Here is a 27,199-nt window from a genome sequence, read left to right on the forward strand (position 1 = left end):
GCCAGCGACGTGATCCACTTACCGCAGTTTACCCATGTTGTCAGAATGATTGGCTCACAGATATTCAATTTACCAACAAATGTTTATTGAATCAATGTTTTTCATGTATTCACATGTTTTGACAACGAAACGATTGCCAATTCAATACATGTAAACAATTGTGTAAGCCTTCAAAAAGGCAACCCTTAAATTATTCAATTCCACATAAAAGAAATACAAATCAACCACATTCACTTGTTGTGCATTGTTGTACAATTGATGTGTAAGTAAATCCATATAAAAAGTATTGCAGCACTCAATCATTAAAACAATATATATTCTGTTCCCTGGATTTATTTTAATATTATAAACAAATGGAATAAAATGCATAAAGAAAAAAGCATGACTTATGTTTCTTATTGTTGAAAAACTCGAAAATAGTGAATGCGTGGATTTGTCTCTAGTGTCTCCTGTTTCACCGTGTTATTCACCCTGTTTCACAGCATCTGTTTGTCTTGGTAAAATAATGTTGAATATGAAAGTTAATGTAGTTAGTTAGTTAAGCTTTGTGCCACCTAGCCGTCCATGTTATAGGCCTATTGTAGTGTAGATAACATCGACCGCAGGCTACTACAATACTTTATTTAATTCGCCCATTCATTCAGCCTTTGTTCACGGGAATCATTTCTATATTTAATTTGCATGAACTAGATTTAAGAACATAGTCGACCTCCTTAAGTAATGCTGTGGCTTTGTTTTCATGTCATGAGATTAATTTCACATGAGTAACCAGATTTTTGTCTGTCTTTGCTTTATAGTTTTACCCTTTATACTCAATAAAACATAATTGGATGGACATGCCTACCAGACCTGTGTGCGAGGACAGAACAGCTATCACAATGTAACAAAATAAAAACAAATGCTAAACATCCGGGCAGCGAGTGCAATGTAACAGTAACCAGCTAAGGACACATGAATAAAATAATCAAATGAAAATGAAGAAACAGCATGAATAATTGCTGTTTCATCCCCCCACAACTGTTGTTCTGGACAACCTCTTCTCAAGTATTTCTTCATTCTGGTGTCTTATTGGGAGATCCAAACTCATTGTTGTTCGGTCGGTTGTTCGAGTGGACGGTTGTTTTGTTTTGTTGGTGAGTCCGTTTGGTGAATGGCAAGTTGGTTTGTTAGTTGGATTTCTTCAGCCCAGGTAGACTGAGCTCAAACCTTGAATTGAAAAGCAAAACAGGAGAAGGTGGATGAATAATTAATACATAGAAACGAGCATTGTGATAATCTCAAAAGTTGCAATGCTTAATATTGAGCCCCTCCCAGATAGTAGGCTTGAGACTTTCAAAATAAAGAAATCCTCAAAGTGTTCTGCCCACTCTAACTGGCTGTTCAACTGTCTGACGCAATCCAGTGCAGATCGGCTGTGTGGGAGGAGTGAGTGGGAGGGGTTCTGGGATTGGCGATAGTATAATTCCTATCAACAAAGAGAGCGGTACGGACTGGCCAGCATTTGTAGAATATATCTGTTATTGGATATGAATATATTGATAACATTATTGAAATCACAATCTACCAGGATTGACTAAAGATATGTCTAGGTTGTTTTAAGGAACAATCTTTTTACTTAATCATGGTTGATGAATAATAAATAAACAACATTGACAAACAAGCCAAGGATATTGTCCTTCAAAAGCAAATGGTTAGGTTCCTCACCAATCTGTGACACCTTTGATCAGGTCGAGGCTGGCAAGATCAATCAGGACCTTTGGACAGAGTAAACACATGAACTCCGGTTACTTCTCTCACTAAAGGAATCTCGTCATAGCCAACCAATTCCTACACCCAATCAAAACTTATAGGGACATAATTGCATGGCTGTCTGTCTGAGTATTCAGACATTGTTATTATTCTTTATTGTACATTTTCTCAAGCCGTGTAATCCAACGGGCTCTCATAGTTTGTTTACCATGCCGATCTCCTTTCTCTCTCGGCTGTGGAACATCCTGTTGTTCTTCACGGCTATGTCCAACTTCCTTGTGAGAGCTTCTTCTTGCGACACATTAAATTCAAACCTTGCAAAAGAGAGGAACAGCAGGACAGTAGGATTTGACCTATTAGGATGTGCATGTCATTACATGCACATGCTAATTCTTTAACATCATGATGACTATGAATCAATAGTTCAACATGAAGAGAAGAGATGAGAGAAGGATTGACAAGAGGGGGAAGAGAAGGAGAAGCAGAAAAGACTGAGCAGAGAAGGTAAGAGGGAGTAGAGAAAATGGAACAGGTAAGAGAAGAAGAAAAAGAAGAAGAAGAAGGGGAGAATAGAAGGCAAGAGTATAGAAAGAAGAGAAAAATAAACGTCAAATATAGATGATGAGAAGGACCACATTCAAAGGGAATGTGGTCACTTGCAGTCTTACTTCTCATTGAACGTGGGGTTGATGTTCCTCTTCTTCACCTGCGTCCGCATGCGGTGCCTCCAGGACTGGTCAGGCAGCAGGTACAAGCGGACGTAGGAATCAGTGCCGTTCTCATTGCACGGGATCAGGTCTCTGCACCAAACCGGGTATTTTACGTTTTAACGTATAGAATAGTTTCACAATAAAAATCAAGGACATACATTTAGGCATAATTTACTTGATCATGATCGGTCAATTGACGACAGATTTGTCCAGGTTAATTGATGCTAAGAGCTATCAGCCAGTTGTTTCCTTGACAAAGCAAAAACCATATGCTCAAAGCGTAGCACACAAATATTTTAAATCCAGCTGGTTACGTCAATATGGAAGCGACAACGTTAGATGAAAGTGCGTGATATCTAATAATTGGTAGTAACTTTGGCATGTAAAGAGTAAACAACAACCCCTGTTATTGGAAAATAATCTACTTCGGTTGCGGTAAAAAGCCAATGCCTTGCCTTGGCCGAACACGAAACCTGCTTTTCTTTTATTCCATCAACTTATCCCTAATTGCGGAAAAATATTAAATTATTCTTGAAGTATTCTTTGAGTATATTTATTTGGGCTGTCAAAGACACTTCTGGTCGATTGACCATGGTTTTTGAGGATGATTTAAAGGGTAGTGATTCAAAACTGTTAGAAAGCAGAGGTGTCCTGATGTTTAAGAAAATGCAGACCCTGTGAAAGTCACAGACCTATCAGAATCAAGTATTTAATAATGCTGTGGTATAAAAGCAAAATATACCTCAACGGTGTGTTGCGTGGTTGAAAAGTTATGTATTAATAAACATTGTTTATTCCTTACGAATATATTCTGTATGATATGCTGTGCATATGGAACATTTAATGTGTTGAATAAAGTAAGACAACCGTGCGCAACGTCATATCAGACTTTCAGGTCGCAGACAAAACAGAGAGGGGGCGGGGATTCAGACCATGCCCCAGCAATCCTGAGCCTTTGCAAGACGAGATGCAATGTATATCAATATACTTCATTACATTTTCTAGATTAAATATGCGATGGCTGCATAGCGGATACAATCCTCTGATATATATAATGCTTATTTTAAGATTTTTGACTGATCAATTTAAGCATATATGATAATAATAATAATAAATATATCCGCAAGCGGTGATTAACGGGGTCCGAGCAAAATGAAAAGTCAAGAACTTAGAGCTTATTATGAAGGAAAGATGTTGATGTTCCCCTTAATGCCATACTGTGCCTCGGCCTTCAGGTGACTGGGCTGCAGAGCAATGGCCGAATGTCATGTTCAGCATGTTCATAAATGTCTCTCCAAACTTAGGATCATCAGTACAAGGCATTATCCCATTGAGCCACTGACAAACCTGAAATGTAGCCCCATTGACATGGTAAAAATGTCTACTGATAAGCACACAACATCCAGAAAACTCAACGCAAACATTTCTCAAATGAATTAAGGGCTTTCTTAAAAGCAAATACATGAAAAATCGTTGAAATTCTGGGGAAATTAAACATTCTTTGTCAAGAACACTAACGGAAGAAGTATTAATATGACAGGCTAATCGGGATTTGAACTCTCAAACCAAGGATCATCAGTACAAGGCATTATCCCATTGAGCCACTGACCTTCCTGAACTGCATGAAGCCTCATTCACATGCTGCAAATGTCTATTGATAAGCACACATCAAGAAAACTCCAATCACACATTTCACAAGAGAATTAAGGGATTTCTTAAAAGATTAAAATTAGAAAAAATTAATGGTATCCACCTAATGATAGCCGTATGGTAGATATACAATAACAAAATGGTTAGATAGACAAAATGGGTTGAGACTGTGGACGTTTGGCTTTTATATGAAATTGTGGGAAAAGTAAACATTTCTAGAGCAGAAGACCAGGGTGAAAAAGATGCCTCTGATTTAAGAGATTAATATGATGAAAGAATTTTGAGACAAGGTCAATCTCGTAAGGAGAAATAAGGCTAGTTCATAATTTTTTTAAATAGCGCCACCTTTGGGTGCAGTACCACAATTTGGGTTTATTAGTAGTGGGGGGTATTGGTATCCACCTAATAATAGTCGTATGTTTTTATTGTACAATAACAAAATGGTCATATAAGAAAAATGGGCTAACTGCTCCAACTTTATTGGCCAATATTTGATATTTGAGTCCAGGTCAATCTGGTGAGAAGAAACAAACCTAATTCATGATTTTTTACAATAGCGCCACCTTTGGGTGCAGTACCACACATTAGGGTTTATGGGTAGAGGGGGTTAGTGGTAACCATACCTGAACATTTCTTCCATGACTTTTACAGAATTTGAGAGAAAAAAAAAATGTTACAGAAACAATAGGGGCCAAGCAGCTTCGCTGCTCGGACCCCTAATAATAAAAAAAAATAATAATAATATGGGGGCCTGCACTACTATGCTACACATGGGGGAGACGTACCTGCAGGAGTTGACCAGGACGACAAGCCTCTTCCTCAGGGTTGTGTAGCGCACGGTCAGGTGGATCTTACCAAAGGTCCCCTGGTGGTTCAGCACCTCCCTGCAATGACAACGAGGACATGCCCAGTGAGTCCAGTGACCGCATCCATGCCTTTAAACGCCCCAGCGCTACGCCCCCCACACACACACACACACACACACACACACACACACACACACACACACACACACACACACACACACACACACACACACACACACACACACACACACACACACACACACACACACACACACACACACACACAATGTAGTGAAATCCTTTAAGCACAGCTCATGCGCTCATTATTCTTCAAATCCATCCCATCGCTTCTCTATAACAAATTAATCCACGGCCCTTGACCCATAAAGCCATTGTTGGGAGTTGTGCCATGTTTCAGGGGACTTATTAAGTTCCTTGTCCTAACATTCTCTAACAGACAATGTGCATGCATATATAGCTCGTAATGGACAAAGATGTCCCTGTTGGGAGTTCGGTCGTGTATCGACTTTGTATTATTATATTATTTTAACCGTGTATGCTGGTTACTATGTACTATGTCTCGAAAGTTCATCCCGTTTAAAGCTTTGGTTAGTGACTGTCTATAGTCCCCACTGCAGGGGCGTGATCTTACACAAACTGTATTAATACTTTATGTATCTGAATACATTTTCATGAATTCCTTGCGAATGCTGCCTGTGTGCCTTGCGCGCCTATGCCTTGTGTCTAATTGATTCCCGAGCTTGCTGCTTTGCCTACAGAGATCATCCTGAACCACAGAACTCAGCCGGATCAGACAACAGCTAGAAAGCACACATAACACCAATGAGAGCAAATAGTGTTTGCCTAAAGTGACTAAGCACGGACTCCATCACTCCAATACTACCATTTAGCAATTTAGCAGACACTGTTAATCAAAGTGTATTATAGAAGATAAATGCCAAACAAGGGTGAAATGAAAATCATTCCTACAGTCAGGTCTCTTGACATTGGGGCTCAAACCCATAACCTTTGGGCTGAGAGTCACACACACTGCCCCCGTGACGAGACGTTCCAGATACAAAGCGTGCACTGACTTTGGGTAAGACGCTCCCTCGGAGAGGTCGAAGCGAGAGGAGGCGATGGAGTTGTCCGACAGCAGGCTGTGGGAGTCGTAGCGGCGCATCATCGGCGTGTCAGGGGCCGTCCGCCGGCCGCTGGTGCCCAGGAAGGAGCCCCGGCGCTGGCCGTCGTACTCGCCGTTGAGGGGGCTGACTGGAAGGGCGGCCCGGGACGGGGTGGCAGCAGCCGCAGAGGGAGTACCCGAGCCGGAGGGAGGGGCCGGGGGTTTACCTCCCGGGGCGGACTGGGCCGGTTTGGGCTGTGGGGGAGGATCGAGGATGGGTTCTGGTTCCGGTTTTTCAATGGTCAGGACCTGGTTGGATGGATGAGAGCATGGGTGAGGGCACGGGGCGGAACATGTGTGGAAAGTGTACTGCAAAGATCTACAAAAAAATCAACCGTGAAGCCCCATTTCTAGCCAGGGTCAGTTTCTGATCTTCTCCACAAATATCCTCTGAATAGATACTATTCAAATGAATGCTACTTTGATTTATTTTGTAGCACACAACAATTTCGTGCATATATTTTTATCTATATTTTACTTCTGGGACTGAAATTAGCAGCATGAAGGAATCGTTTGAATGTGATGCTTTAAATAATCCTATATCAATTTGAGATGTATCCGACTTAAAAATATTAACTTTGAGAGCATTGTGTCCCATTAAAAAAATCCTAAAAACACACAGGAGGGAGATTTGAAAACTTGAAAACTTAAGATAAGTAGTTTACATGTATTCATTTCAGAAGGGAAATGTGGGTCTTACCCCAGAAGCACAGGTAATACAAACAATTGATTCATAAGCATACGAGTACAAGTTCAGTGACATGGTGAGCAACTATTTCCCCTTCAGTGGTACTCAATGTGATGTCTGTGGGAATCAGCCCTACCCGGAGGGTGGCCTTCAGCTTGATCTGGCTGGTGGCCCCTGAGCGCTCCAGCAGGAAGGGCTGTTCCAGGGTCATGTTGGACACGTTGAAGAGCCGGCTGAGGGGGATGGTGAGCACACCCAGCACATTCTTCTTCTCATGTTCCTTCACCTGCCTCCAGGGAACAGAGTACAAACCACAGCCCAGCCTTAGGACGATGGATACAAGTGATTTACAGAAGACATTTGTCCTGTTTGGACCATGTTTGTATACGTGTGTGTAAGAGTTTGTGCGTGACCGTGTGTGTCTTTTATTCAAAGTGATGTAACAAATAGTGAATAGTATATAGTAAGTAGCGTGGCATTGTAATGCATAAAAAAAATCATGTAAGCATGAGGTACAAAATCCTGCATTTACGACCATTAATCATTAGAAAACCCTTGTTTCACTGTATTATAATCATTATTTGGTCAGGGGGGTGTCATAAATAACTGGCCTGTTAAGCCCTTTGAGACTAATCGGGATTTAGGGCTATACGAATACAATTGAGTTGAACACCCATCACGACTACCAAGCGATGACGCTTTTCAAATCAACTATGTAGAACAGATTGTGTTAAATAGCAACGTATGCAACATGTTTCATAGCAGACCTCCACGGTGAGCTGCTCATTCTTGATGCTGTGGACAAAGAAGGTGAACCCCTCCTCCCACACTGGATTGTTAGACGCGTAGGCAACCTGCACAATGTGAAGAGAATTATGAACACACACACACACACACACACACACACACACACACACACACACACACACACACACACACACACACACACACACACACACACACACACACACACACACACACACACACACACACACACACACACTTAATTTAGTTTCAAAATAGCAATTACAAGACACTTCTGTCTAAGAAGTAAATGTTTGTTGTTTTGTCAATTGTGGTAATTTAAAATAACACTGGTACCTTGCTCTTTTGAACGTGGTCACGGATAGACATCTCCACCAATGTGTTTGGCTCTGCAACTCTCTTTGTGAGCTAATGAAACACAATCACAAATATTTATGTTACAGTACTGGATCCAGCATACACACACACACACACACACACACACACACACACACACACACACACACACACACACACACACACACACACACACACACACACACACACACACACACACACACACACACACACACACACACACACGCACGCACGCACGCACGCACGCACGCACACGCACACACACGCACGCACGCGTGTGTGTGTGTAAGAAAGGAATGCAATAAGGTATAGGCAATTAATATAGGTTTGACATGTGTTTGATATTGAGCACCAAACACTAGACAACAAGAGAATATTGGTGGTATATTATGTTAGACCTTTCATCAGAAGACACTGAGGATTCCTATTGCAGTTCCATTAAAACCAACAGAGGGCGATGAATGTTAATAGTACCGGCAACTCAAATCAGGACACACTGTGTACTAGGTTAGCAGAGCTATTTTAGCTCAATATACTGAAGACTTCATAATAATTGAGATAGGTTTGTAATAATAGGAGTAACATTTGTAACTATGTATTCAGTGAACTTTTGTTGATAAGGGTGGTTTGCGATTTTGTAAATTAAAACACATTTTAGTGAACAATCTGGTGAACTTTCTGCCACACCTACAACTCTCATTGCAATTCTGGTATTGACAAAACCAACAAAGCTTCAAGTTGAAAAGCAAATTTAGAAACCCAATTTGGTTACTGCCACACCCATATAAAGTGACATGCACAGTGACCAGACAAACAGGAAAACCCAGTCACACACAAACAGAAGGGCAGATACCAACAGACGCCCTAGCCAACTACCATGCAATGTTCAATATAAAACCAGATATACATTCCTGCGTACCAATGTGTCACGGATCAGGGAACATATGTGGGTTGCTGTACTTGCAAGGAAATTCATATGTTGATATATAACCATTGTATGCTATTTTTAATCAACCAATCATAACTTATTAGTGGCTTGAAGATTACATTTATTATCACAATAAAGTATGTTCCCAACAATGTTATATGCATGTACACTAAATATATTTTCTTACCTTGGCTTCCTTTGAATGCTTACCCTGTTTCTGATTGTGAGTGAACTCACTGTTGTCTTTCTAAAATATAAAATGAAACAGCAATATGAACGGACCCAAGCCATTGCAGATCACAAAAAATGGTTGCTAGCAATGTCTGATTAGACTTACTGGAAGGTCTGAGGCATTGTCTAAATAAACCGCAAGCATGGCACAGGCACAACCATCAGTAGTCTGTAAGTAAAGGGTTTATGGATTAACTCATTTCTATACAAGACAAGTCCTGAAGGGGGACAATTTTGTACAGAGGCCAAAGGACATACAACTTTAAGTTTTACATTTTTATTTTGAATTCTAAAACTAGTCGAAAAACACTGTCTTTATAGAGGGGTGTGTGTGTGTGTGTGTGTGTGTGTGTGTGTGTGTGTGTGTGTGTGTGTGTGTGTGTGTGTGTGTGTGTGTGTGTGTGTGTGTGTGTGTGTGTGTGTGTGTGTGTGTGTGTGTGTGTGTGTGTGTTTATAATGCAGCGTCTATGTGTATGTGAGAGGTCACTAGGTGTTTAACGCACTGTACCTCATTCAAGAGGCTCTGGTCGGTGTGGAGAGAGAGCCACTGGAGTCTCATATGCACCTCACCGCTCTGAGTATCAGTCAGAGGAAACCACTGTCACAGGGAACAATATTCATTATATCCAACACAATACAGTACATATATAATAAACAGCACATCCACAAATCAGTATATGTATAATATGCAACACATCCTGGTCTTAACACATTGACTCCTGAGTGACCAACACTGAAATAAGGTTGAAATTTATAACAGTGTTCCTGATATATGTCCAGTTTCTACAATTACTTTCTTTCCTTAAAAGTGTGTAGATCTACACTCATTTCTGGATATAAGAAAGTTATTGGAAATTAACTATTTAACATTTGGTATGGTAAAGAATACTTTATTCAATAAATGTATTCCCGCGGACATGAAAACATTCTGAAAGTTAACACTCATTTACAATTAAGACGCTGATTTCCTTAGTAACCAGAACCACACCGTCACCCGCACCCTCACCTTATCCAGCTCTTTCTCCTTCTTCACGTCTCCAAGATCCAGGATATGCCTACGGAGGGAGTTCATAACGACTTCAGCTGACTATCATTTTCTATGTTTACACATACACATCTATACAAGACAGCCAAACAGGCCCGGCAGGCAGGTGGACCGATAAACGGACAGACAGGCTGACTGATAGACAGACAGATAGCTATGCATCCAGGCAGGTGCAGGTAACTAACAGAACATCCAACCAATTGATAGATCGGCAGTCGGGTACATAAAGACTGACCCACCGACCAATAGAGAGACAGACAGACAGACAGATCTATCGATAGACGGTCGGTCATGTTAACCTTCCGAGGAAGTCGTCCTTGTCCGTGTCCTCGTCGAACAGCTCCAGGTCAAGCTCCTGTCCTGGGGCCTCGTGGACTACAAACTGAGGAAGGACAGACAAACACTCTCTTGCTGGTGGTGGGGCCTCAGTGACCATGCACAGAGGAGGCTTTTTCAAACATTTAAAGTTGCTGATAAATGTTGAATGTAGGGACCCATTGTTTGCATTGGCCAAGCAGATTTTATTTTATGAAAAATGTATGTATACCCTCTGATAACTATATTTCCTTGATGACATTTTGTTTTATAGAGTTTACATAAAGCCACTAGCATATCCAGATACATGATACCAAGTTAGAGGTAGGCGGGAGAGAAAGGCTGAACAATTTCCAATCCTACACCAGGTTTTCTTGTACTCGAAAACGTATAAACGGCATACAACGGGGATATGTTAGTGCCACATACTATGAGTACCATTAGGTGAGAGAGTAATTTTACTAAAACATATCGGGATCAAAATGTAATTATACCAAATCATAAGACATCTTTTCTGCTAGTCTTACGCCTTATCTTACATGGAGAATGTTATTATACTGCTACAAATTGTCTTGGTGTGAACAACATGATAAATACCCTAGTCATAACAAGGACAATTCAGACATATGTCACATGCCAACATGAACACACAGGGAGAGCAAGACTTTCATACTAAAGAATACAGTATAAACATATACATTATATGATCATTATAATGGCAATAAGTACGGTATATAAAAACATATTATTATCCTAAGTAGGTCATATAAAACAACTATCATTATAGAGTATATCAGTCTGCCCCATACCTCATACACCTCGTTGGTCCAGCGTGGGTTGAGGTTCTCCTTGATAGTCTTGGTCTTGAACTGCGAGTTGCCCACCCGGAGCACTGCGTAGGGGTCCGACTTGCCCTTCACCATACCCATCATGAAGGTGTCTTTTGGCACCAGGTTCCTGGCCTCCACTAGGTGCACCCGGACCACCCCCTGCAAGAGCAAACACACTCAATTTGGAAACTGGGATCACCTTCATTCCTATTCATCCCTGGAAGGAGGGATCCCTCGACTTTGTTCCTTTTCAAAGTTTGGGGTATTTTTCCCTGGAACTTTAGCACCGTGAGCCCAAGGCACAAAGCCATTTCGGGACAGAGAATAATGATAATGTTTTGGAATTTCCAAAATAGACTTGCTTCCTATACGAAGCTAGCTCTGTGACTCTTATTTGAGTCACTCTTATTTTAAACTCACTTTATTTTATGCTCTTGTTGTGTTGTTCCCAAGGTTAAGAACTTTGTGTTACAGTTGTGTTTAAAAAGGGCTTAACAAATAAAGTTTGATTGATTGCTAGATGGGCCAGTCAACTACAAGTACAAGTACATGCCGTCCTTTGTAGCTTAACTGGGAATGCCACCACTGCCTGGGTTATGGGTTTATTCCCACTGGGGCCACTGAAAATAACATTGTAAAACTTGTAAAACTCCTTGCATAAAAGAGTTACAAATATTGTAATGTATAATAAGTTCAGTTCAAAAGCAGAAACTCCAACATATTGTTTGATGGCAAATAGGATGAAGTCATGGCAACAAATACTTAACAGTAGCTTTACTTACACAAAATGTAAAACATGCTTATGTTGAGGTTTACCAAAGGTAACCTTATATGATCAACCAATTACAATGTTTGTCAAACATTTTCAAATGGTAATTGAAGTCTTATTTGTTATGCTACATATCTGGCCCGTCTGTAACATGATAATGTGCATGGACCACATTCCAATTAGCTTGTACGGACAATAGTGGTGTTTTCACCATTGCATTCCTGTACCATTATCTTCTTTTGTTTAACTCTACATGTGACAACCATTCTGGAAGAGCAAGTAATTAAGTAAAGCTATAAAAGCGCCACGATGGGTGATGTTGATAAGCAAAGACAACATTATTTCCAAATATAGCGATCAATCATGGGTCGCGTGTCCATCATCAGCCAAGCAGTGAGCATAGTCTACAGGTAGGCTGGTAGGTTGACAAGTCAACACAATACTATAGGGCCCATATCTAACCACAAAAGTACGATGTTGATATTATTAATATCAACGATGTTGACAATTACTAACCAGCCATTCCAAGGTTAATCAACATCAACATTCGATCTTAGGGCAACACAGTGCTACAAGCCATAACGAATGTGTTTTGAGTGCCGTACCCGAGGTAGGGGGAACCTCATCTGGTCCACCTTGACTTGATCTATGAGGGGGATGCACATCCGGTTGGGCAGCACCATCATAGAGGAAATGATGTCCATGATGGTCTCTTCAGATAGCGAACTGGTGAAAGAAAACAGGAGATAGAGATGGAAGGTTCATTCAATCCAAATACAGGTGCCTACGAATCCTACAGATAGACTGTGGACACTAGGGATCGAACCCAGAACCTTTTGGCTGGGAATGAAATGCTCTAGCCCATTGGTTCTCAAAGTGCGGCCCGCGGAATCATTCCTGGCGGCCCGCAATGACATACATAATTATGTAAGTTATATAAAATAATTTAAAAAAAAACTTTTTTTTTTATTATTATATCAATATTAATTTAAACATGATTATAAAGAGAAAAGTCGATTCTCTCTAGCTTTCAATAAAATCCCTTTTCATTTGTTAGTTTTAATCCAACTGTACATTTCTTTGAAAGGCTGAACCTCAGTTTCGTGATTTAGACCTCACTTGACCTCACTCCCAGAGGTCCACGGGGCAATGTTTTTTTTTACCACTGGGATGCTGGCGGCGTTTCCCGCCAATCTTTTTTTTCCTTTGGCGGCCCTCAGTCAAATTTTGGGTTCCTAAATTGGCCCTCAGTTGTCAAAACGTTGAGAACCCCTGCTCTAGCCACTAGATGTTATGGCCTTGTGTTATCAAGCATTCACTCTAACTCTGAGGGAATGAGCAACACACCTGAAAGCGGGACTGTCTAGGAGGTTGGTCATGCCGGTCCAGTTGATTTGCAGCGTCTGAAATCAGGTTGGATGGCTTAAAACGAGATCACCTGTACAGGGAAATCATGGAGAGAGAGCTACTCCAGTACAGAAACACTTACAGGCCGGCGGATGAAGAAGAACGTGACTCCTCCGACCAACGGGGCTTGACCAATCAGAGGCTCCAGAATAACCCTCATCATTCCTTTGAACTGGACATGTTAAAAACAATGTATTGCATCACCTTAACTGACTACTCATCGGAAATATTTTGATAGAACAGTACCTTTTGCAAATAAAATGAATGCATCTTTACAAATAACAAATTCAAACTTATTGCTTTATAAAAATGTTTCATATCGTAACAATTTCCCACATGTATATTGTGAGGGAATGTATGTATTGTTTTGAATTGTTAAAACGATGAGGCATATTATTCAAAGTGTTCAGATGTATATAGTATGGTTCAAGTTTTGCGAAGGACAGAACCTGAAGTCCTTTGACACCAGCTACTATGGGAGGCTTTATTTCTGCATCAATGTCAGCATCACCATCGTAACTGCGAATTAAATGTACAAATATTTAAATAGAAAGTAGCATAAATAACGGCAAGTCAATGTGGGGCTAAAAGATTAATGCAATTATACGACTTAAAATGCAATGAAACTAAACAAAAGGTCACAAATAATTGTTTCATTAAGTTGCTGATCACGTGAAAATTATTATTTTTTATTATTTAAAATTTGTGTGAAACTAAAATCAAAAAAGAAAAAAAATCGTATCCAACAAGCGTATAGCATTTTTCACCAGAAGAAACCGATGCATAGACTTTGACTCACCATATATTCATGTCAAGAACCACTTCTCTCTTGTCAACTTCGTGAGTGTAGGCCCTCATGCCAGTGATCTTGAGAGGCTGGAATCATTTAGAAGAACCAGGTGATGAGAAAGCGACATATGCTGCTGAGAAGTTCTGCCCTAGTGGCATCTTTGTCCAGCATTCAAGGAACTGAGGTAAATCTCCCGTCTGGACCAATATCCAGCCGTCCACCTTCTTCAAGAAACACTTTAAAACTCATCTCTTCCTGGAACATCCCACAAGCCGACTTGTGTAATGTTGCTACCTGTGTTATTTAGCTTTTTTAGTCTAGAATGCACTTTGGTGTGCTGTACTATTGTTTCTCCTCACTATTGACAAAGGACTTCGAAATGTGATACATCTACTCTGCTGTAAGTGTTTGCACTACCAAAAATACAAAATGAATATAAAAAACGATACTTCTGCACTGTTTCTTTAATTTATTTTAACGAGCTGACGCAGAAGTTGTTGTTTTGATAGTTCTCAGTTCTCCACCTCACTACTATCTATCCAGCCTTCATCTTAGATTTAGATGTACACATGTCAAGTACCTCATTATGACAGTAGATCCAAAATACGGGGACATAAAAATAGTGGGACATATTAAAAAAAAAAGAGGACCCATTATACCAACAGGTGTGAGTGTGATTAGCCTTACAAGCCGTTTCGAAAATTTGCCCCATATGACATCACTAGTGGGCGTGTCCACCTAGATCTGTGCTTGATAGATGAGCAGTGTTTACTTCTGTCCACTGGGTAGGCCGGTAGACTGATGGTGGTATAATATGTACCCTTTAAAAATGTCATGATGAGAGTTTCCAAGAGTAGTGAGAGATGAGAGCAGACTAACCTTGTGTCCAAAGTGGACCTTGGTGAAGGTGAAGGCTTTCAGGGCGGAGTTAGACAACCTGACAGCAGGCTGGATCTTCTCTTTGAGGAGCTTCTCCATAAACATGCTGAAGAATGGCCAGGCCTGCTCCAGTACCTGGTCACACAGAGAAATAGATGAATCTAATACACATCATATCGTAACGATAGATTATTGACAAAAAGAAAAGCAAATAATAGGCCATTGAAGAGAAATGCACAGCAACATTCAAACTGGTTCTTATTGTGTATTCTATCTTTTAAACCTTAACATATGTTTAAGAGGTTTTAGACGTCACAAACAGTCTATCAATGTACCTTGTTAATCCAGTCTACTTTTTCGACATCAGGAAATTTTACCTTTGGGGGGAAGACCAAAAGTTAAGTTATATTAGATACACTCACATGCATGACACTATCTTTATTGCAAATCAATCATCATCATTCAGGTTTTAGACATTAAATATTGTTTATTTGAATTATCAATTTGATACTTTCAATTGTAACCTCAGAAACGTAAATCAAAATGAATCATGCCATGAGGGGAATCATGCAATGTTACATTGACACAGTAATAACATTGTTCCCAACATTGTAAAAACGGCTTTGTCGCCATATCACAAATTAAGGGGAAGTGACATGAATGAATGAAAGCATCATGAGTTCATTCAGAGAGTAATAGTAATCTCCAGTCTTACCATGGGGCCTCATGAAGTCTGCCAACTGTAACAGGGGTCTGGGTGTTAACACTAGTACTACTAATTGAACACATGGCTTATTGGATACAGAGGCATGATTTATTGTGGAGGTTAAGGTTATTAAATTAATTGTATATTTATTTCACACACACACACACACACACACACACACACACACACACACACACACACACACACACACACACACACACACACACACACACACACACACACACACACACACACCTTCCAAAGAGTCGACTTTTGAGTCACCAAGAGACAACACGTTTAACACAGTCACGGTGAGGTCACTGCAGATGTGCATGGGTCAAACCTAAAGAGTAGAGCCTGGATGTATGCTTTCATGTGTCTGCGTCTTGAAAATATCAAACATGTTGGAGTAGGCAGTGTCAACATGAAAAGCTCAAATAAAATGCATTACGGAAATGGATAAGTCAAGTCTGGAAAAACATTGCAATGTGTTAGCGTTGTATTCATTATTGCCCCAAGTCGGGGGTCTCTTCTAATGGTATGCAGTAATGCAGTGTATGAAGTAATCAGTCGTCAATCTTTGTACTCAGCCAAACATAAAACAACACAACACTCTACGTACCCATGTGGCCATGCTCAAAGATTTAGTCAACTCCCTATTGATCTCATGTGCTTCATTATCCGCGAAGTCTATTGCAGTTCCGATCCGGACGTCTTTCCACTGGCGATTCTTCTTCCACCAGGTGACCATCATCATGCACAGCAGCACCCAGCTGATGCTGAGTCCGAGGTACCCCGTCAGATACACCGGATAGAAGACCACGAACGCCCGTCCGGCGTACATCATGAACTCCATCAGCATCTGGTTGACCGCGGAGGGGCTCAGGTTGCGCGTGATGCTGCCCCCCAGCCCGTCCACGGGGGGGCTGAGGTTGCGCGTGCTGCTGCCCCCCGGCGCGTCCACGGGTCGCCCTGGGTTCATGGCCATGTCCCACTTGCAGTATATCCTCCTAAATGCTTTTTCTGTCCAAGTGCCTCTCGGTTAGGTTGCCTTGACTCGCCCTCGCATTCCAGATTTATCGACTATAATCCCTGCGTCCTCCAGATTGTTTCTTTCGGTTTTTATTCTACAGGTGAGGGATTTACCTTTTTGCCACTCGTCGATATTGTTGTCGTAGCTTGTCGGTGTATCGGCTGACGGGTCGCGATCCACCGGGATTTGTGATGGTTTGTTTATTCTGCCATTCAATGACTTCCGTGTTTGAGTGTCGACACAATAAACGCTCCCGAAACAGCCACACCTGAGCGTGACGTCATGATGGGTGTGGACTGGGAGAAGGAAGACAGGTCCCATCATGGCAGGCCTACTCATATGCCCAATCCCAAAGTGAGCCCTGAGGACTAAGGACTCACGGACTTAATTGATCTCAGGTGCTAGTTGAGTGAGTGCGTGAGGCCACATGGGCTCAGATAGGTATAGATGGGATTCGGACAGAACTTCAAGAGAGCACATGTTACCAGTGGCGGACTCAGGGGGGGTGCCTCCATGGTTGAAAATGTGCCCTCAAGAGTGGCGAATACGAGAGAATATGCCTTATTGGCTGCCCTTTACATGTGAAAAAAATGATTGGGTGCCCTCTGGGGCCCCTTCATACAATAAATGATGATGATGAGCCCTCTAGATAAGACAATTCGATAACGTGCCTGAGTGATGTCCTTACAGTGCCTCCATGGTTGATGAAGTGCCTTCTAGAGTGGTGAATACGAGACAGTGCCTTATTGCCTTTACGTGTCAAAAAAATGAATGGGTGTGCCCTCTGGTGCAGAAAGGCAGAAATTCCTATATGGGCTGTTTCCCAATGTCAAGGAAGCATGGTCAACGGCCGCCCTTTTAAGGACGCTACGTCATAGAACGCCGACAAGTGTTCCAATGTTGAGGACACTCGAAAGCCGCGCCATTTTTGCGTCCTTTGTTTTTGAGAGATTTTTCAAGGATGCATCGCTGCATCCTAGACGAGCCAAAACTACGCACAATCCTCTGCGTTCACTGGGCGGGTTCTTGAAAATGGCAGAGCAGTACACGTTCAAATGAAGTGAAGCCGTTTCTCAATTCGCGTACTTGTGCGTGCTCGTGTGCTCGTGGACTCGTGAAACGTCATCAGTCGTTGCCCGAGCACTGTTCCAATTCGAAGCACGCATCAAGCGAGTACTGTCGTAAAACCCGGAAGTGTTCTGGATGCGTGCTCGATATCGCCGTTTCACCGAGCATGCATCGGAGGTGGCTCGTGTGTGCTTGCTCCCGCTATAAATCCCAGGATGCATTTCGCACTCGCAGCAGTAGGCCTACGAGGGCGGACAATATGGAGAAGACGCACAAGTTACAACTGTAGCTTAAGTTACTCTTAACTTATATATATATTTATATAATATATAATATAATAATAATAATAATAATAATATATAAATATATATATGTAAGGTCGTGTGTGTATAGCTTATACACATGACAGGACACTCATATCTTTTCAATTGTTATTCATTCAGAATATTTACATACTATTTGAAAATGAAAGAGGCTGGGATTTTGTTTTGTATCATTTGTTTATATTGTTCAGTAGTATATGCCTAAATGAGGCCGTAGCACAGTTAACGGACGAGCAGAGGTGGTGACGTCATCGAGTCCGCTGCTGTTCCAATCGCAGGTACGTACTCGCGTGCTCGCAAGTATGTGCTTGAAGTACAGACTTGCCAAGTACGTGCTTGCAAGTCATCGAGTCCGTAGTACGCGTGCTACGAATTGAGAAACGGCCTGAATTTATATCAGAGAATGTCTAATATGAGGAGAATGGGCACTCGCGGGTTAGTTCCGGTTATCTGGACTGTTTGCAGTAATAATCTCTGACCACGCGGGGCGCTCGTAGGCGAGTCCAGAATGAATGGGAGCCAACGGGGTTTTATCCTCAGAATCCACTTTTCTCACGATGTAATTTTTTGTCAAGTAATTTGAAAGTTGCTATCAAAAGGTGGGGCTAAGATAATAAACTCAGCAGAATATTGCATTTTTTAAGGTCACGTATCTGTTCTAAAAAGGCGTTAAAAACATGCGATGACGTCACACACTGTAATACTGTCAGAGGTAGGCCTACTGCTTTACGGCAGTTTCTAAAGCACTTCAGCTGAATATTGCATTTTTTAAGGTCACGTATCCTTTTACCCCGCAACGATAACACCAGCTGTTGGAGGTAAGGCTTTTTTGCCCTAGTTACAGAGTTTTAGTGAGCTAATGTAAAAAAAAGAAATGCGCAAATGTTTTACATATGTATGTTACTTACAGAGAGTGTTTTTTCTAATCCTCACTAGTGCCGATGATAAAGCTTTTTTTTTTTGTAACGATTATGAGCCATTTCTTTCTCCTAAAATAGAAACCTGGATTAGAATCATAATTTTAAGACTGCATCAATTTAGTTTACATCAGTAAACAATCTGCTAGAGAGCAGTGTTCTGTTGTTCTCCTCATGCCTCTTCCTTTCTTGATCTCTACAGTCGGACCTTGATGCTGTGACAACGGACAAGTCTTCTTCCTCTGTCCTTTTCCCCTGCCTCTGTTCAGTAGGCCTATGTTCAGTGTTGTTAAAGGCACCCAGTGCAACTTTCGAGGCTTACAAATAAACATTCAATTTCTAGTCTTTTTTACACATAGTAAGTTTCAAAAACTCCATACCATTACATACCGACATTCAAGCTGCAAAGATGAGACGTCGTTGAGTGGTGAGAACTGATAGAAAATCGATAACAACAACAATGCCGCCATTTTCTTTATTTTTTGTAACCTACAATAAATAAAGCAGGCTTCCAGTCAATGGAAAAATGGCTTCTCCCCACCGGCGATTGTTGTTGTTTACGATTTTCTATCAGTTCTCACCACACAACGACGTCTCATCTTTGCTCCTTGAATGTCGATATGTAATGGTATGGAGTTATTGAAACTTACTACGTGTAAAAAAGACTAGAAATTGAATGTTTATTTTTCATTGAATGTTTACATAAAGTTGCACTGGGTGCCTTTAAATCATTTCTTTCTTTTTTATTAGTTACTGTTCTTATTGTGTTCTTGTTAGTGTGATGTTTGAATAAACTTGCCTGTTGCAATGTTGGTATAATGTTTGTATAATTACTGTTATACAACTGTTACTGTTTCAATGTGACCCAGACCATATTTCTCATTTAACAAACATGTGTAGCTTATAATGCGTTGCATGGCAGAGCAATTACGGTATATTCAATGGCTTAAAAAAAAAACATCTGTAAAGATCAGTGAATGCATAGAAATCAATGACAAGTGGTGTAGATGGTTTTCCCTCTGTGCAAGGTCATTACAAGTCCTACAAAAAAATAACGACTGTAATAGCAGATGTTGAAGTTGTTAAATCGTTAACTAACCATTTGTATGGAACAATCGGTTAAGGTAAGTTAAGTGCTTGAGTCTCGACACTTTAGAGAATGTCTAGCGCGCAACTTGAATAAGCCATGTGCGATATTACCCGGGCTCCAGCGCAACTTTCCTTACCAGGTGAAGCCTCAGGTAGCTAGGACCATTCATACAGGAGCAAGCAAGAACGTTACCTTTTTCTGTCCTTGGTAAACGAAAAGACGGACAATACGTTTCCACTGTAAGTGCAGTTTATCATTGCACATTTACGAGGCATTTCTTTTTTAAACTATCTTTATTTTCGAAAAATAGACAATGACAGATTAAATGATATTGAGCGGGATATTGACTGTATTATTTAAGGTGGTCATACCGTACCTACCATGTATATAACACATTGAACATTGAACACAAGAAATGGAAGAAATTCCATTTATGCCCATGTACTTTCACCATACATACTATCTAAAAAATAAAAGGACCTGCAAGAAAATATAAATACAGTACTCAAAAATGGAGTTAACACGTTTCTGATTGCTCTTCAGCTTCAGATGCCGTAAGAGGGGTCTCCGGTCGTAATCAGTCGCAAGTCCGTCCCTGACCAATCAGCATTCATTAGCAGAATGCTAGCGTGTATGGCCAACAACGGCCCAAACTGTAAGAAATCGAAAGGACATAAGTACTCACTCATTTGACTTTTGAACCATAATCTATATTGAACTTGCGGAATCTACAATAAAATTTGCGATATTTCAATGACAAGCAGGTGAAAGAGGCATAATTAGCCGTTTAGCCCCATAGACTCCCATTCAATCTGGACTCGCCCGCGATCACCCCCAGTGGATGTCTCATGCAACTACAACCAAAATCGGTACAATGGGGCGTATAGGGAGTGCCCTCTGGCTCTTCGTAGACGGGCTCTGCTCATATTAGACATTCTCTGAGCGCTTCCCTTTTCCCGCAACGATAACACCAGCTGTTGGAGGTAAGGCTTTTTTTTGCTTAATACCGTAGTTTTAGTGAGCTAATGTAAAAAAATAATAATAAATGCGCCAATGTTTTACATATGTATGTTACTTGCAGAGAGTGTTTTTTCTAATCCTCACTAGTGCCGATGATAAAGCTTTTTTTTTTAGTAACGATTATGAGCCATTTCTTTCTCCTAAAATAGAAACCTGGATTAGAATCATAATTTTAAGACTGCATCAATTTAGTTTACATCAGTAAACAATCTGCTAGAGAGCAGTGTTCTGTTGTACTCCTCCTCATGCCTCTTCCTTTCTTGATCTCTACAGTTGGACCTTGATGCTGTGACAACGGACAAGTCTTCTTCCTCTGTCCTTTTCCCCTGCCTCTGTTCAGTATGTTCAGTGTTGTTAAATCATTTCTCATTTTTTTTATTAGTTACTGTTCTTATGGTGTTCTTGTTAGTGCGATGTTCGAATAAACTCGCCTGTTGCAATGTTGGTATAATGTTTTTAAAATTACTGTTATACAACTGTTACTGTTTCAATGTGAACCAGACCATATTTCTCATTTAACAAACATGTGTAGTTTATAATGTGTTGCAGGGCAGAGCAATTGTATTCAATGGCTTAAAACAAACCCATCTGTAAAGATCAGTGAATGCATAGAAATCGATGACAAGTGGTGTAGATAGTTTTCCCTCTGTGCAAGGTCATTAGCCCAAGTCTTCTTTTAGCTAATTTATCAGCAATTTCATTGCCATATATTCCATGGTGGGCTGGAATCCAACAGAACTGAATAACTAAACCAAGGCTTATAATATTTAAAAGAAGATGCTTTACCTCTATCACCAAATATTCACAAATTGAATTATCTGTTATAAAACTTTGTAGTACTGCCATAGAATCAGTACATATCACTGATCTAAGAGGTTTAGTATCTACAACCCATCTAAGAGCGGTTATTATTGTGGCCATCTCGATTGAGTATACTGATAAAGTCACCCACTCTATATCCATATCCTTTTTCAAATTCTGGAATATATATGCCAATACCACATTGTCCTTTGGGATCTGCTGTGGTTTATACTTAAAAGACAAGGTTCATTTCACCAAGTATTTCACAGTCTCTTGAAGCGATAATCCAGAGTGGGTGAAACTGACACTTTTAGGGCCAATGCCTTAAGCCTACTCTGAATTGTAATTTCAACAGTTTTCAATACTGTAACATATAATCCAGGTCCTTAATCTATATTCGATGATGCTCTTCTCTGCGTATTTGATAAATCAGTAATTATAACCTTTTTGGTAATCATTTGTGTTTATCACACTGTTCATTCATTTCACTGTTCTTCCTCTCATTCCTTTCCTTACTTCTTCTTTAGGCTACCCGTCTTTGTTTCCACTTCCCCTCTTCTGCCCCAGCCAAACAGCCAAAAAAAGTGTTTTGTTAAAATTTGGGGTGGGGGGTCTTGTAATAAAAGCTTTTTTTATTGTAACACTTGGTTCAAATCCTATTTCTTACACATGCAGCCATTTGGACACCATTCTATGATAGCTGATAACCAAGGTACACACTGTAATACTATAATCAAGAGAACATACAGGCAGTTCAAATAAAAAGAGATGGAACTTTATTGATCTGGAAACTTCATAAATATGTAGGATTGCTCCATATAATACCATCGTAACATAGTAAACGTATGTAGGCCTAGAAAAATACAGTGCAATGTTATTGCTTAAGAAACAGATTCCTTCCAACTAACTATTTACGAAAAATGCAATCAATAATTTATATAAAAGTAAATGTTTACATATCGACCAGCAACGAAGTTGGAGTAGCCTACCCAAATAATGAATTGTATACACCAACATTGTTAACTGTCATACATAGCTAACCATAACCCTGTCATACATTGCTAAACAAGCAAATGAAAATGAAATACCTACCAACGCAACTGAAATGTTAATATTAGACAATTGACAATATTATGAAAATTACGTAGGTCTCCCATAATCATTCAGGTAATCAATACGTCCGTGCCTGTTGCAGCTATTTCAATGATATGTGTGTTATATATCCGTGTTCAACGCCATTCATGTTAAGTAAAAGGAAAAATCTCAGACTTCGGAAGTTAATGGAGTTAATGGAAGTTAATTCGGAATTTAATTCGGAATTTAATTTAATTCGGAAGTTAATGGAGCCGTGCACTTCGAAATAGGTCCATAGCAAGGAGCCGTTTGTTTCAGTACGACTCCTTTCAGCTGCCCACCCAGCAAAAAATAAATACATAAAACTGCTAATAAAACGCTTGAGGAGGCGTTTTGAAAAGAAAAAACTTATATTTTTTTAGAACATGGTAGAAATATAATTATGAGCCTTTGATTGATATCCAGACATTTTTTGCGGAGACACAATCCTGTTCCCCACTTGTATTGGAGTGGACGGCAATATCTACTTCTGGGCCACATGAAATGATGGACCCCCGTCCACAGCCATCTTAAACAGCTGCAATACCAGGCTTGGCCTCTGAGCACTGGTGGATTGCGGAAGTATGCACTGCTCCTGGGAGCCTGGACAGGACGCGTCCTTGCTAGTCGCGTCCTATGGAGATGAGACTAGAGTGCTAGCTCGAGTGCTTCCTAGCGTTTGTAACGTTCAGACTTTGGAACGACTTGGTAGTGTGGAAGCGCTTCCGCTTCCGCTTTTTAATACTGCGTATCCGCTTGTAAACACATGAATAAAACGCTTATGAATAAAACATGGCAGCAATCAAGCTGATCGATATTTATTTGACTTTTGTCTGTTATGAATGCGGTCATGTCTCCTTCGCATGGAGCCTCTTTGGGGAAGTCACAAAAGCTTTGTTGCGGTTGATCGAATCGTCTTAATTCATGCATCACATTTACAGTACGGTTGATTACTATTATACAGGGGGAAAAAGACAAAGAAAGATGATAAACATGTATTTATTTGGATATATCATTTAACGGATCTGATTCATTCATTCATATATGCCTACAATCTACCAGTGTTTTTGAACACATAAGTATATCATATAAAATACAATTATATACGTTCATTCAAAATTACAAACATTGCAAATGATCGGTTGTGCATTAATTTTACAACATAGTGGCACTATCCCTTCCACCGGTAAACAAATGTTTGTGCGCCACCCTAAGGCGCACAAAAGCCTCCGTTTGCTGCATGGGCAGACCCTAAAAAAAACCGATTCAACACAAACATAAATAGGTATACATAAATAATGCAATCTTGTGAGCGAGTAGTTTAAAAGTTTAAAATAGTTTAAAAAAGAAATGCCTCGTAAATGTGCAATGATAAACTGCACTAACAGTGGAAACGGATTGTCCGTCTTTTCGTTTCCCAAGGACAGAAAAAGGTAACGTTCTTGCTTGCTCCTGTATGAATGGTCCTAGGCTACCTGAGGCTTCACCTGGTAAGGAACGTTGCGCTGGAGCCCGGGTAATATCGCACATGGCGTATTCAAGTTGCGCGCAAGACATTCTCTAAAGCATCGAGACTCAAGCACTTAAAGGCATATTGTACGGGATCCAGTAATATGCACTTTTTAATATGTTGTTGAAATTGGTTTTTACATCCTGACAGCAATAAATAACTTATGGGCAATGAAAAAGAAGCGAAAAAATAACGAATTCTGTATCTGCTATAAACCCCTGCGTTCACACCAAAAGATACAAAAAGTTGACGCGCGTCACGATCCCATTCAAAGTGAATGTAGAGACGCGTTGCTGCTTTGCTGCCGCAGCATTTGCTGCCGAGAAAACCGGCAGCAAAATTTGATTTGCGGCGCGTCAAAATCTGATTTGCAGCGCGGCATGCCCGTGCCCGCTGCCGGGCACGGGCGGCGGGCACGTTCACGTATTTTGCGGCGCGTCAAATGCTGCTCGAGTTGAAATATTTCAACTTTTCGGCAGCAAACGCGTGATGACAGCCAATCAGCGTTCAACAGCGTTGCCACGGAGGCGTTGCCACTGAGTGACATGCCGTAACAGCCAAACAGTGTTACTCCCTTGGAGTGACCTAGAGTTCACTACCGTTACATTTATTTAGTAACTCGAAAAACCCCACAAATAAGCATTCTGTAGTGTAGTTGTGTTTACACTTAAACTAAACTATAGTAGTATGTGTATGTATAAGTATGCTAAAGGGCTAGCATAACAACCCCAAACAAAACCCAGTTGGGTGCCAGGCAGCACCAGCCTTCCAGGCTCCGAATGGTCTCATGAACCCATAAACGACGGGCATTCCGACGTCTCTCCCTCTTCCACAATAGGTAAAGACATGCAATGCTCGTAATGTCGGTTGTGAATGAATTCAAAAGCACCTCGAAACTTCCCGCGCTGCAAAACTGCGGCGCAGCAAAACGTTTGCAACGCGTCAAAACCTTTGCAGCGCGTCAAAACCTTTGCTGCGCCGCAAAACTTTTGCTGCGGCGCAAAACTTGATTTGCCGCGCCGCAAAACCTCGGCGTCAACGCGTTCGGGCAGCAAATGCATCTTTTGGTGTGAACGCAGGGATGCTTACCAATCGGAGACACTGTGCCCGGATCTAAAGAACCAATCACAAGCCTGCGCGTTCTCTCCCCTCTGTGTACGAGCCTGAGCCGGCCTGAGCGCGTTCACGGAGGGCAAAGAAAGCGTTGTTGTCATAGTAGTTCATGACAGTGGACTAGACCTAGTGAGCCTACAACGTTAACACAATGGAAGAGAAACAACTGAAGTTACCACTGCCACCGTTACGCCCCGTGCCCACTACATGCGTCCGTTGCGTGATCCCCATTGACTTTAATGGGGACGGACGCGCAATGCATTGTGGATCCGTACGTTCCGTTGGAGCCTTCGGCTCAGTCAAGAAGTTGAAATATGTTCAACTTTTTCGGCAGCGACGGATCCGTCATCCAATCAGATCGCGTCTGCAAATTTAAGCACTGTGACGCGACTCGGGCTCTGACGATACTGGAAAGCGGGAAAGCGGGTCATCTTGCATCGCAACAAGCAGGAAGTAGCAGGAAGTAGCGGGAAGAACCCGGCGAAGCGATTAGATTGGCTGACGGATGCCTCTGCAAAGACTACTCCCCCATCAGTCAGCCACGTCTTCCCACATCAGTCAACGGACGCATGTAGTGGGCACGGGGCGTTACTTGCCCCGGTTCATCCTTTTAAAAAGGCAAGAAAAAGAAAGACAGAAACTGAAAAGGCAGCAACAAAAAAGAAGTTGGAGACTGCTCGAGGAAAAACAAGAATAAATATTGGATTAGCTTTTCAGCGATGGCGACAGCTGAGGGAGTTGAATGGCCTGAAAAGTGACACAATGGTTGCCGTTGAAGTAAGCCGTAAGCAGCAGCAGCGCTCGTGCACGGCTCTGTGTCGAGGGGTGGGGGCAGGGAGTCCTGAAGGGTGGGGGAGGAGTTAAACGAAACTCCGAAGAGAAGCTAATTTCAAATCATGCTAGCTCTCTCACGTACAGTATAGCTTTAAGTATATATATATATTTTTTTTTTTTGTTAGTTTGTTTTATTTTGTTTCGTTAGTTTGGTTTTTTCTTTGAATTTATTTTTATGATTTAAAGTATCATTTGCCAACGTCCTTGTCACACACTCCTGTGTAGTAGTCCAGTAGGTGGCGGTATATGGAGGGAAAAACTTTAATCCCCACTAAACAAGAAGAAGAAGATCTCTGCATCCGGTACGTCACGGACTAGGCCTCGTGTCTTGGCCCCATAACGCGGAAGCAAATCGCTCCGTATGTTACCCTGCGATACTGAGCAGTTTGTATAGGAATGAATGGGCGGCCATTTTCCAGTCTGTGGTCCATCCTTTATTATGTCCATGGTCCTAGCAAGGCTGCAGCCTTCACTTTGGGAAACAGCCATGGTCGCGCAGTGGCGAAGTCACGCCCCTTCCGGTAGAGCCCATGGGACCTATGAGATCGAAAAATATGTATGGGTTTCAA

At 41.2% G+C, this 27,199-nt stretch overlaps 1 protein-coding gene across 1 annotated transcript; it reads right to left on the bottom strand.

The window, feature by feature from the left end:
• Window positions 1–2: 2 nt before the first annotated feature.
• esyt3 (extended synaptotagmin-like protein 3) lies at window positions 3–17,215 on the bottom strand. Its single transcript, XM_056579235.1, has 23 exons — window positions 16,431–17,215; window positions 15,438–15,479; window positions 15,103–15,237; window positions 14,233–14,309; window positions 13,883–13,952; window positions 13,516–13,605; window positions 13,374–13,429; window positions 12,632–12,752; window positions 11,237–11,416; window positions 10,412–10,494; window positions 10,074–10,122; window positions 9,576–9,665; window positions 9,174–9,236; window positions 9,024–9,083; window positions 7,888–7,959; window positions 7,554–7,640; window positions 6,923–7,072; window positions 6,010–6,347; window positions 4,895–4,993; window positions 2,418–2,549; window positions 1,958–2,063; window positions 1,705–1,754; window positions 3–1,206 (listed from the first exon to the last, which is right to left on the bottom strand). The coding sequence occupies exons 1-23, from the start codon at window positions 16,794–16,796 to the stop codon at window positions 1,167–1,169; spliced, it is 2,556 nt and encodes an 851-aa protein (XP_056435210.1). The 5' UTR covers window positions 16,797–17,215; the 3' UTR covers window positions 3–1,166.
• Between the last annotated feature and the right edge of the window lie 9,984 nt (window positions 17,216–27,199).

Source organism: Gadus chalcogrammus, chromosome 20, assembly GCF_026213295.1.
Source record: "Gadus chalcogrammus isolate NIFS_2021 chromosome 20, NIFS_Gcha_1.0, whole genome shotgun sequence".
NCBI lineage: Eukaryota > Metazoa > Chordata > Actinopteri > Gadiformes > Gadidae > Gadus > Gadus chalcogrammus.

Bases quoted from the DNA above. Each gene is read 5' to 3' on its own strand.
- esyt3 (XM_056579235.1), bottom strand. From the start codon at position 16,796: ATGGCCATGAACCCAGGGCGACCCGTGGACGCGCCGGGGGGCAGCAGC. The intron at 9,237-9,575 runs GTACAGTGCGTT...CTTTACTTACAG, and splicing joins ACCAGAGCCTCTTGAATGAG to ACTACTGATGGTTGTGCCTG. The intron at 6,348-6,922 runs GTAGGGCTGATT...CCATCCAACCAG, and splicing joins AGCTGAAGGCCACCCTCCGG to GTCCTGACCATTGAAAAACC.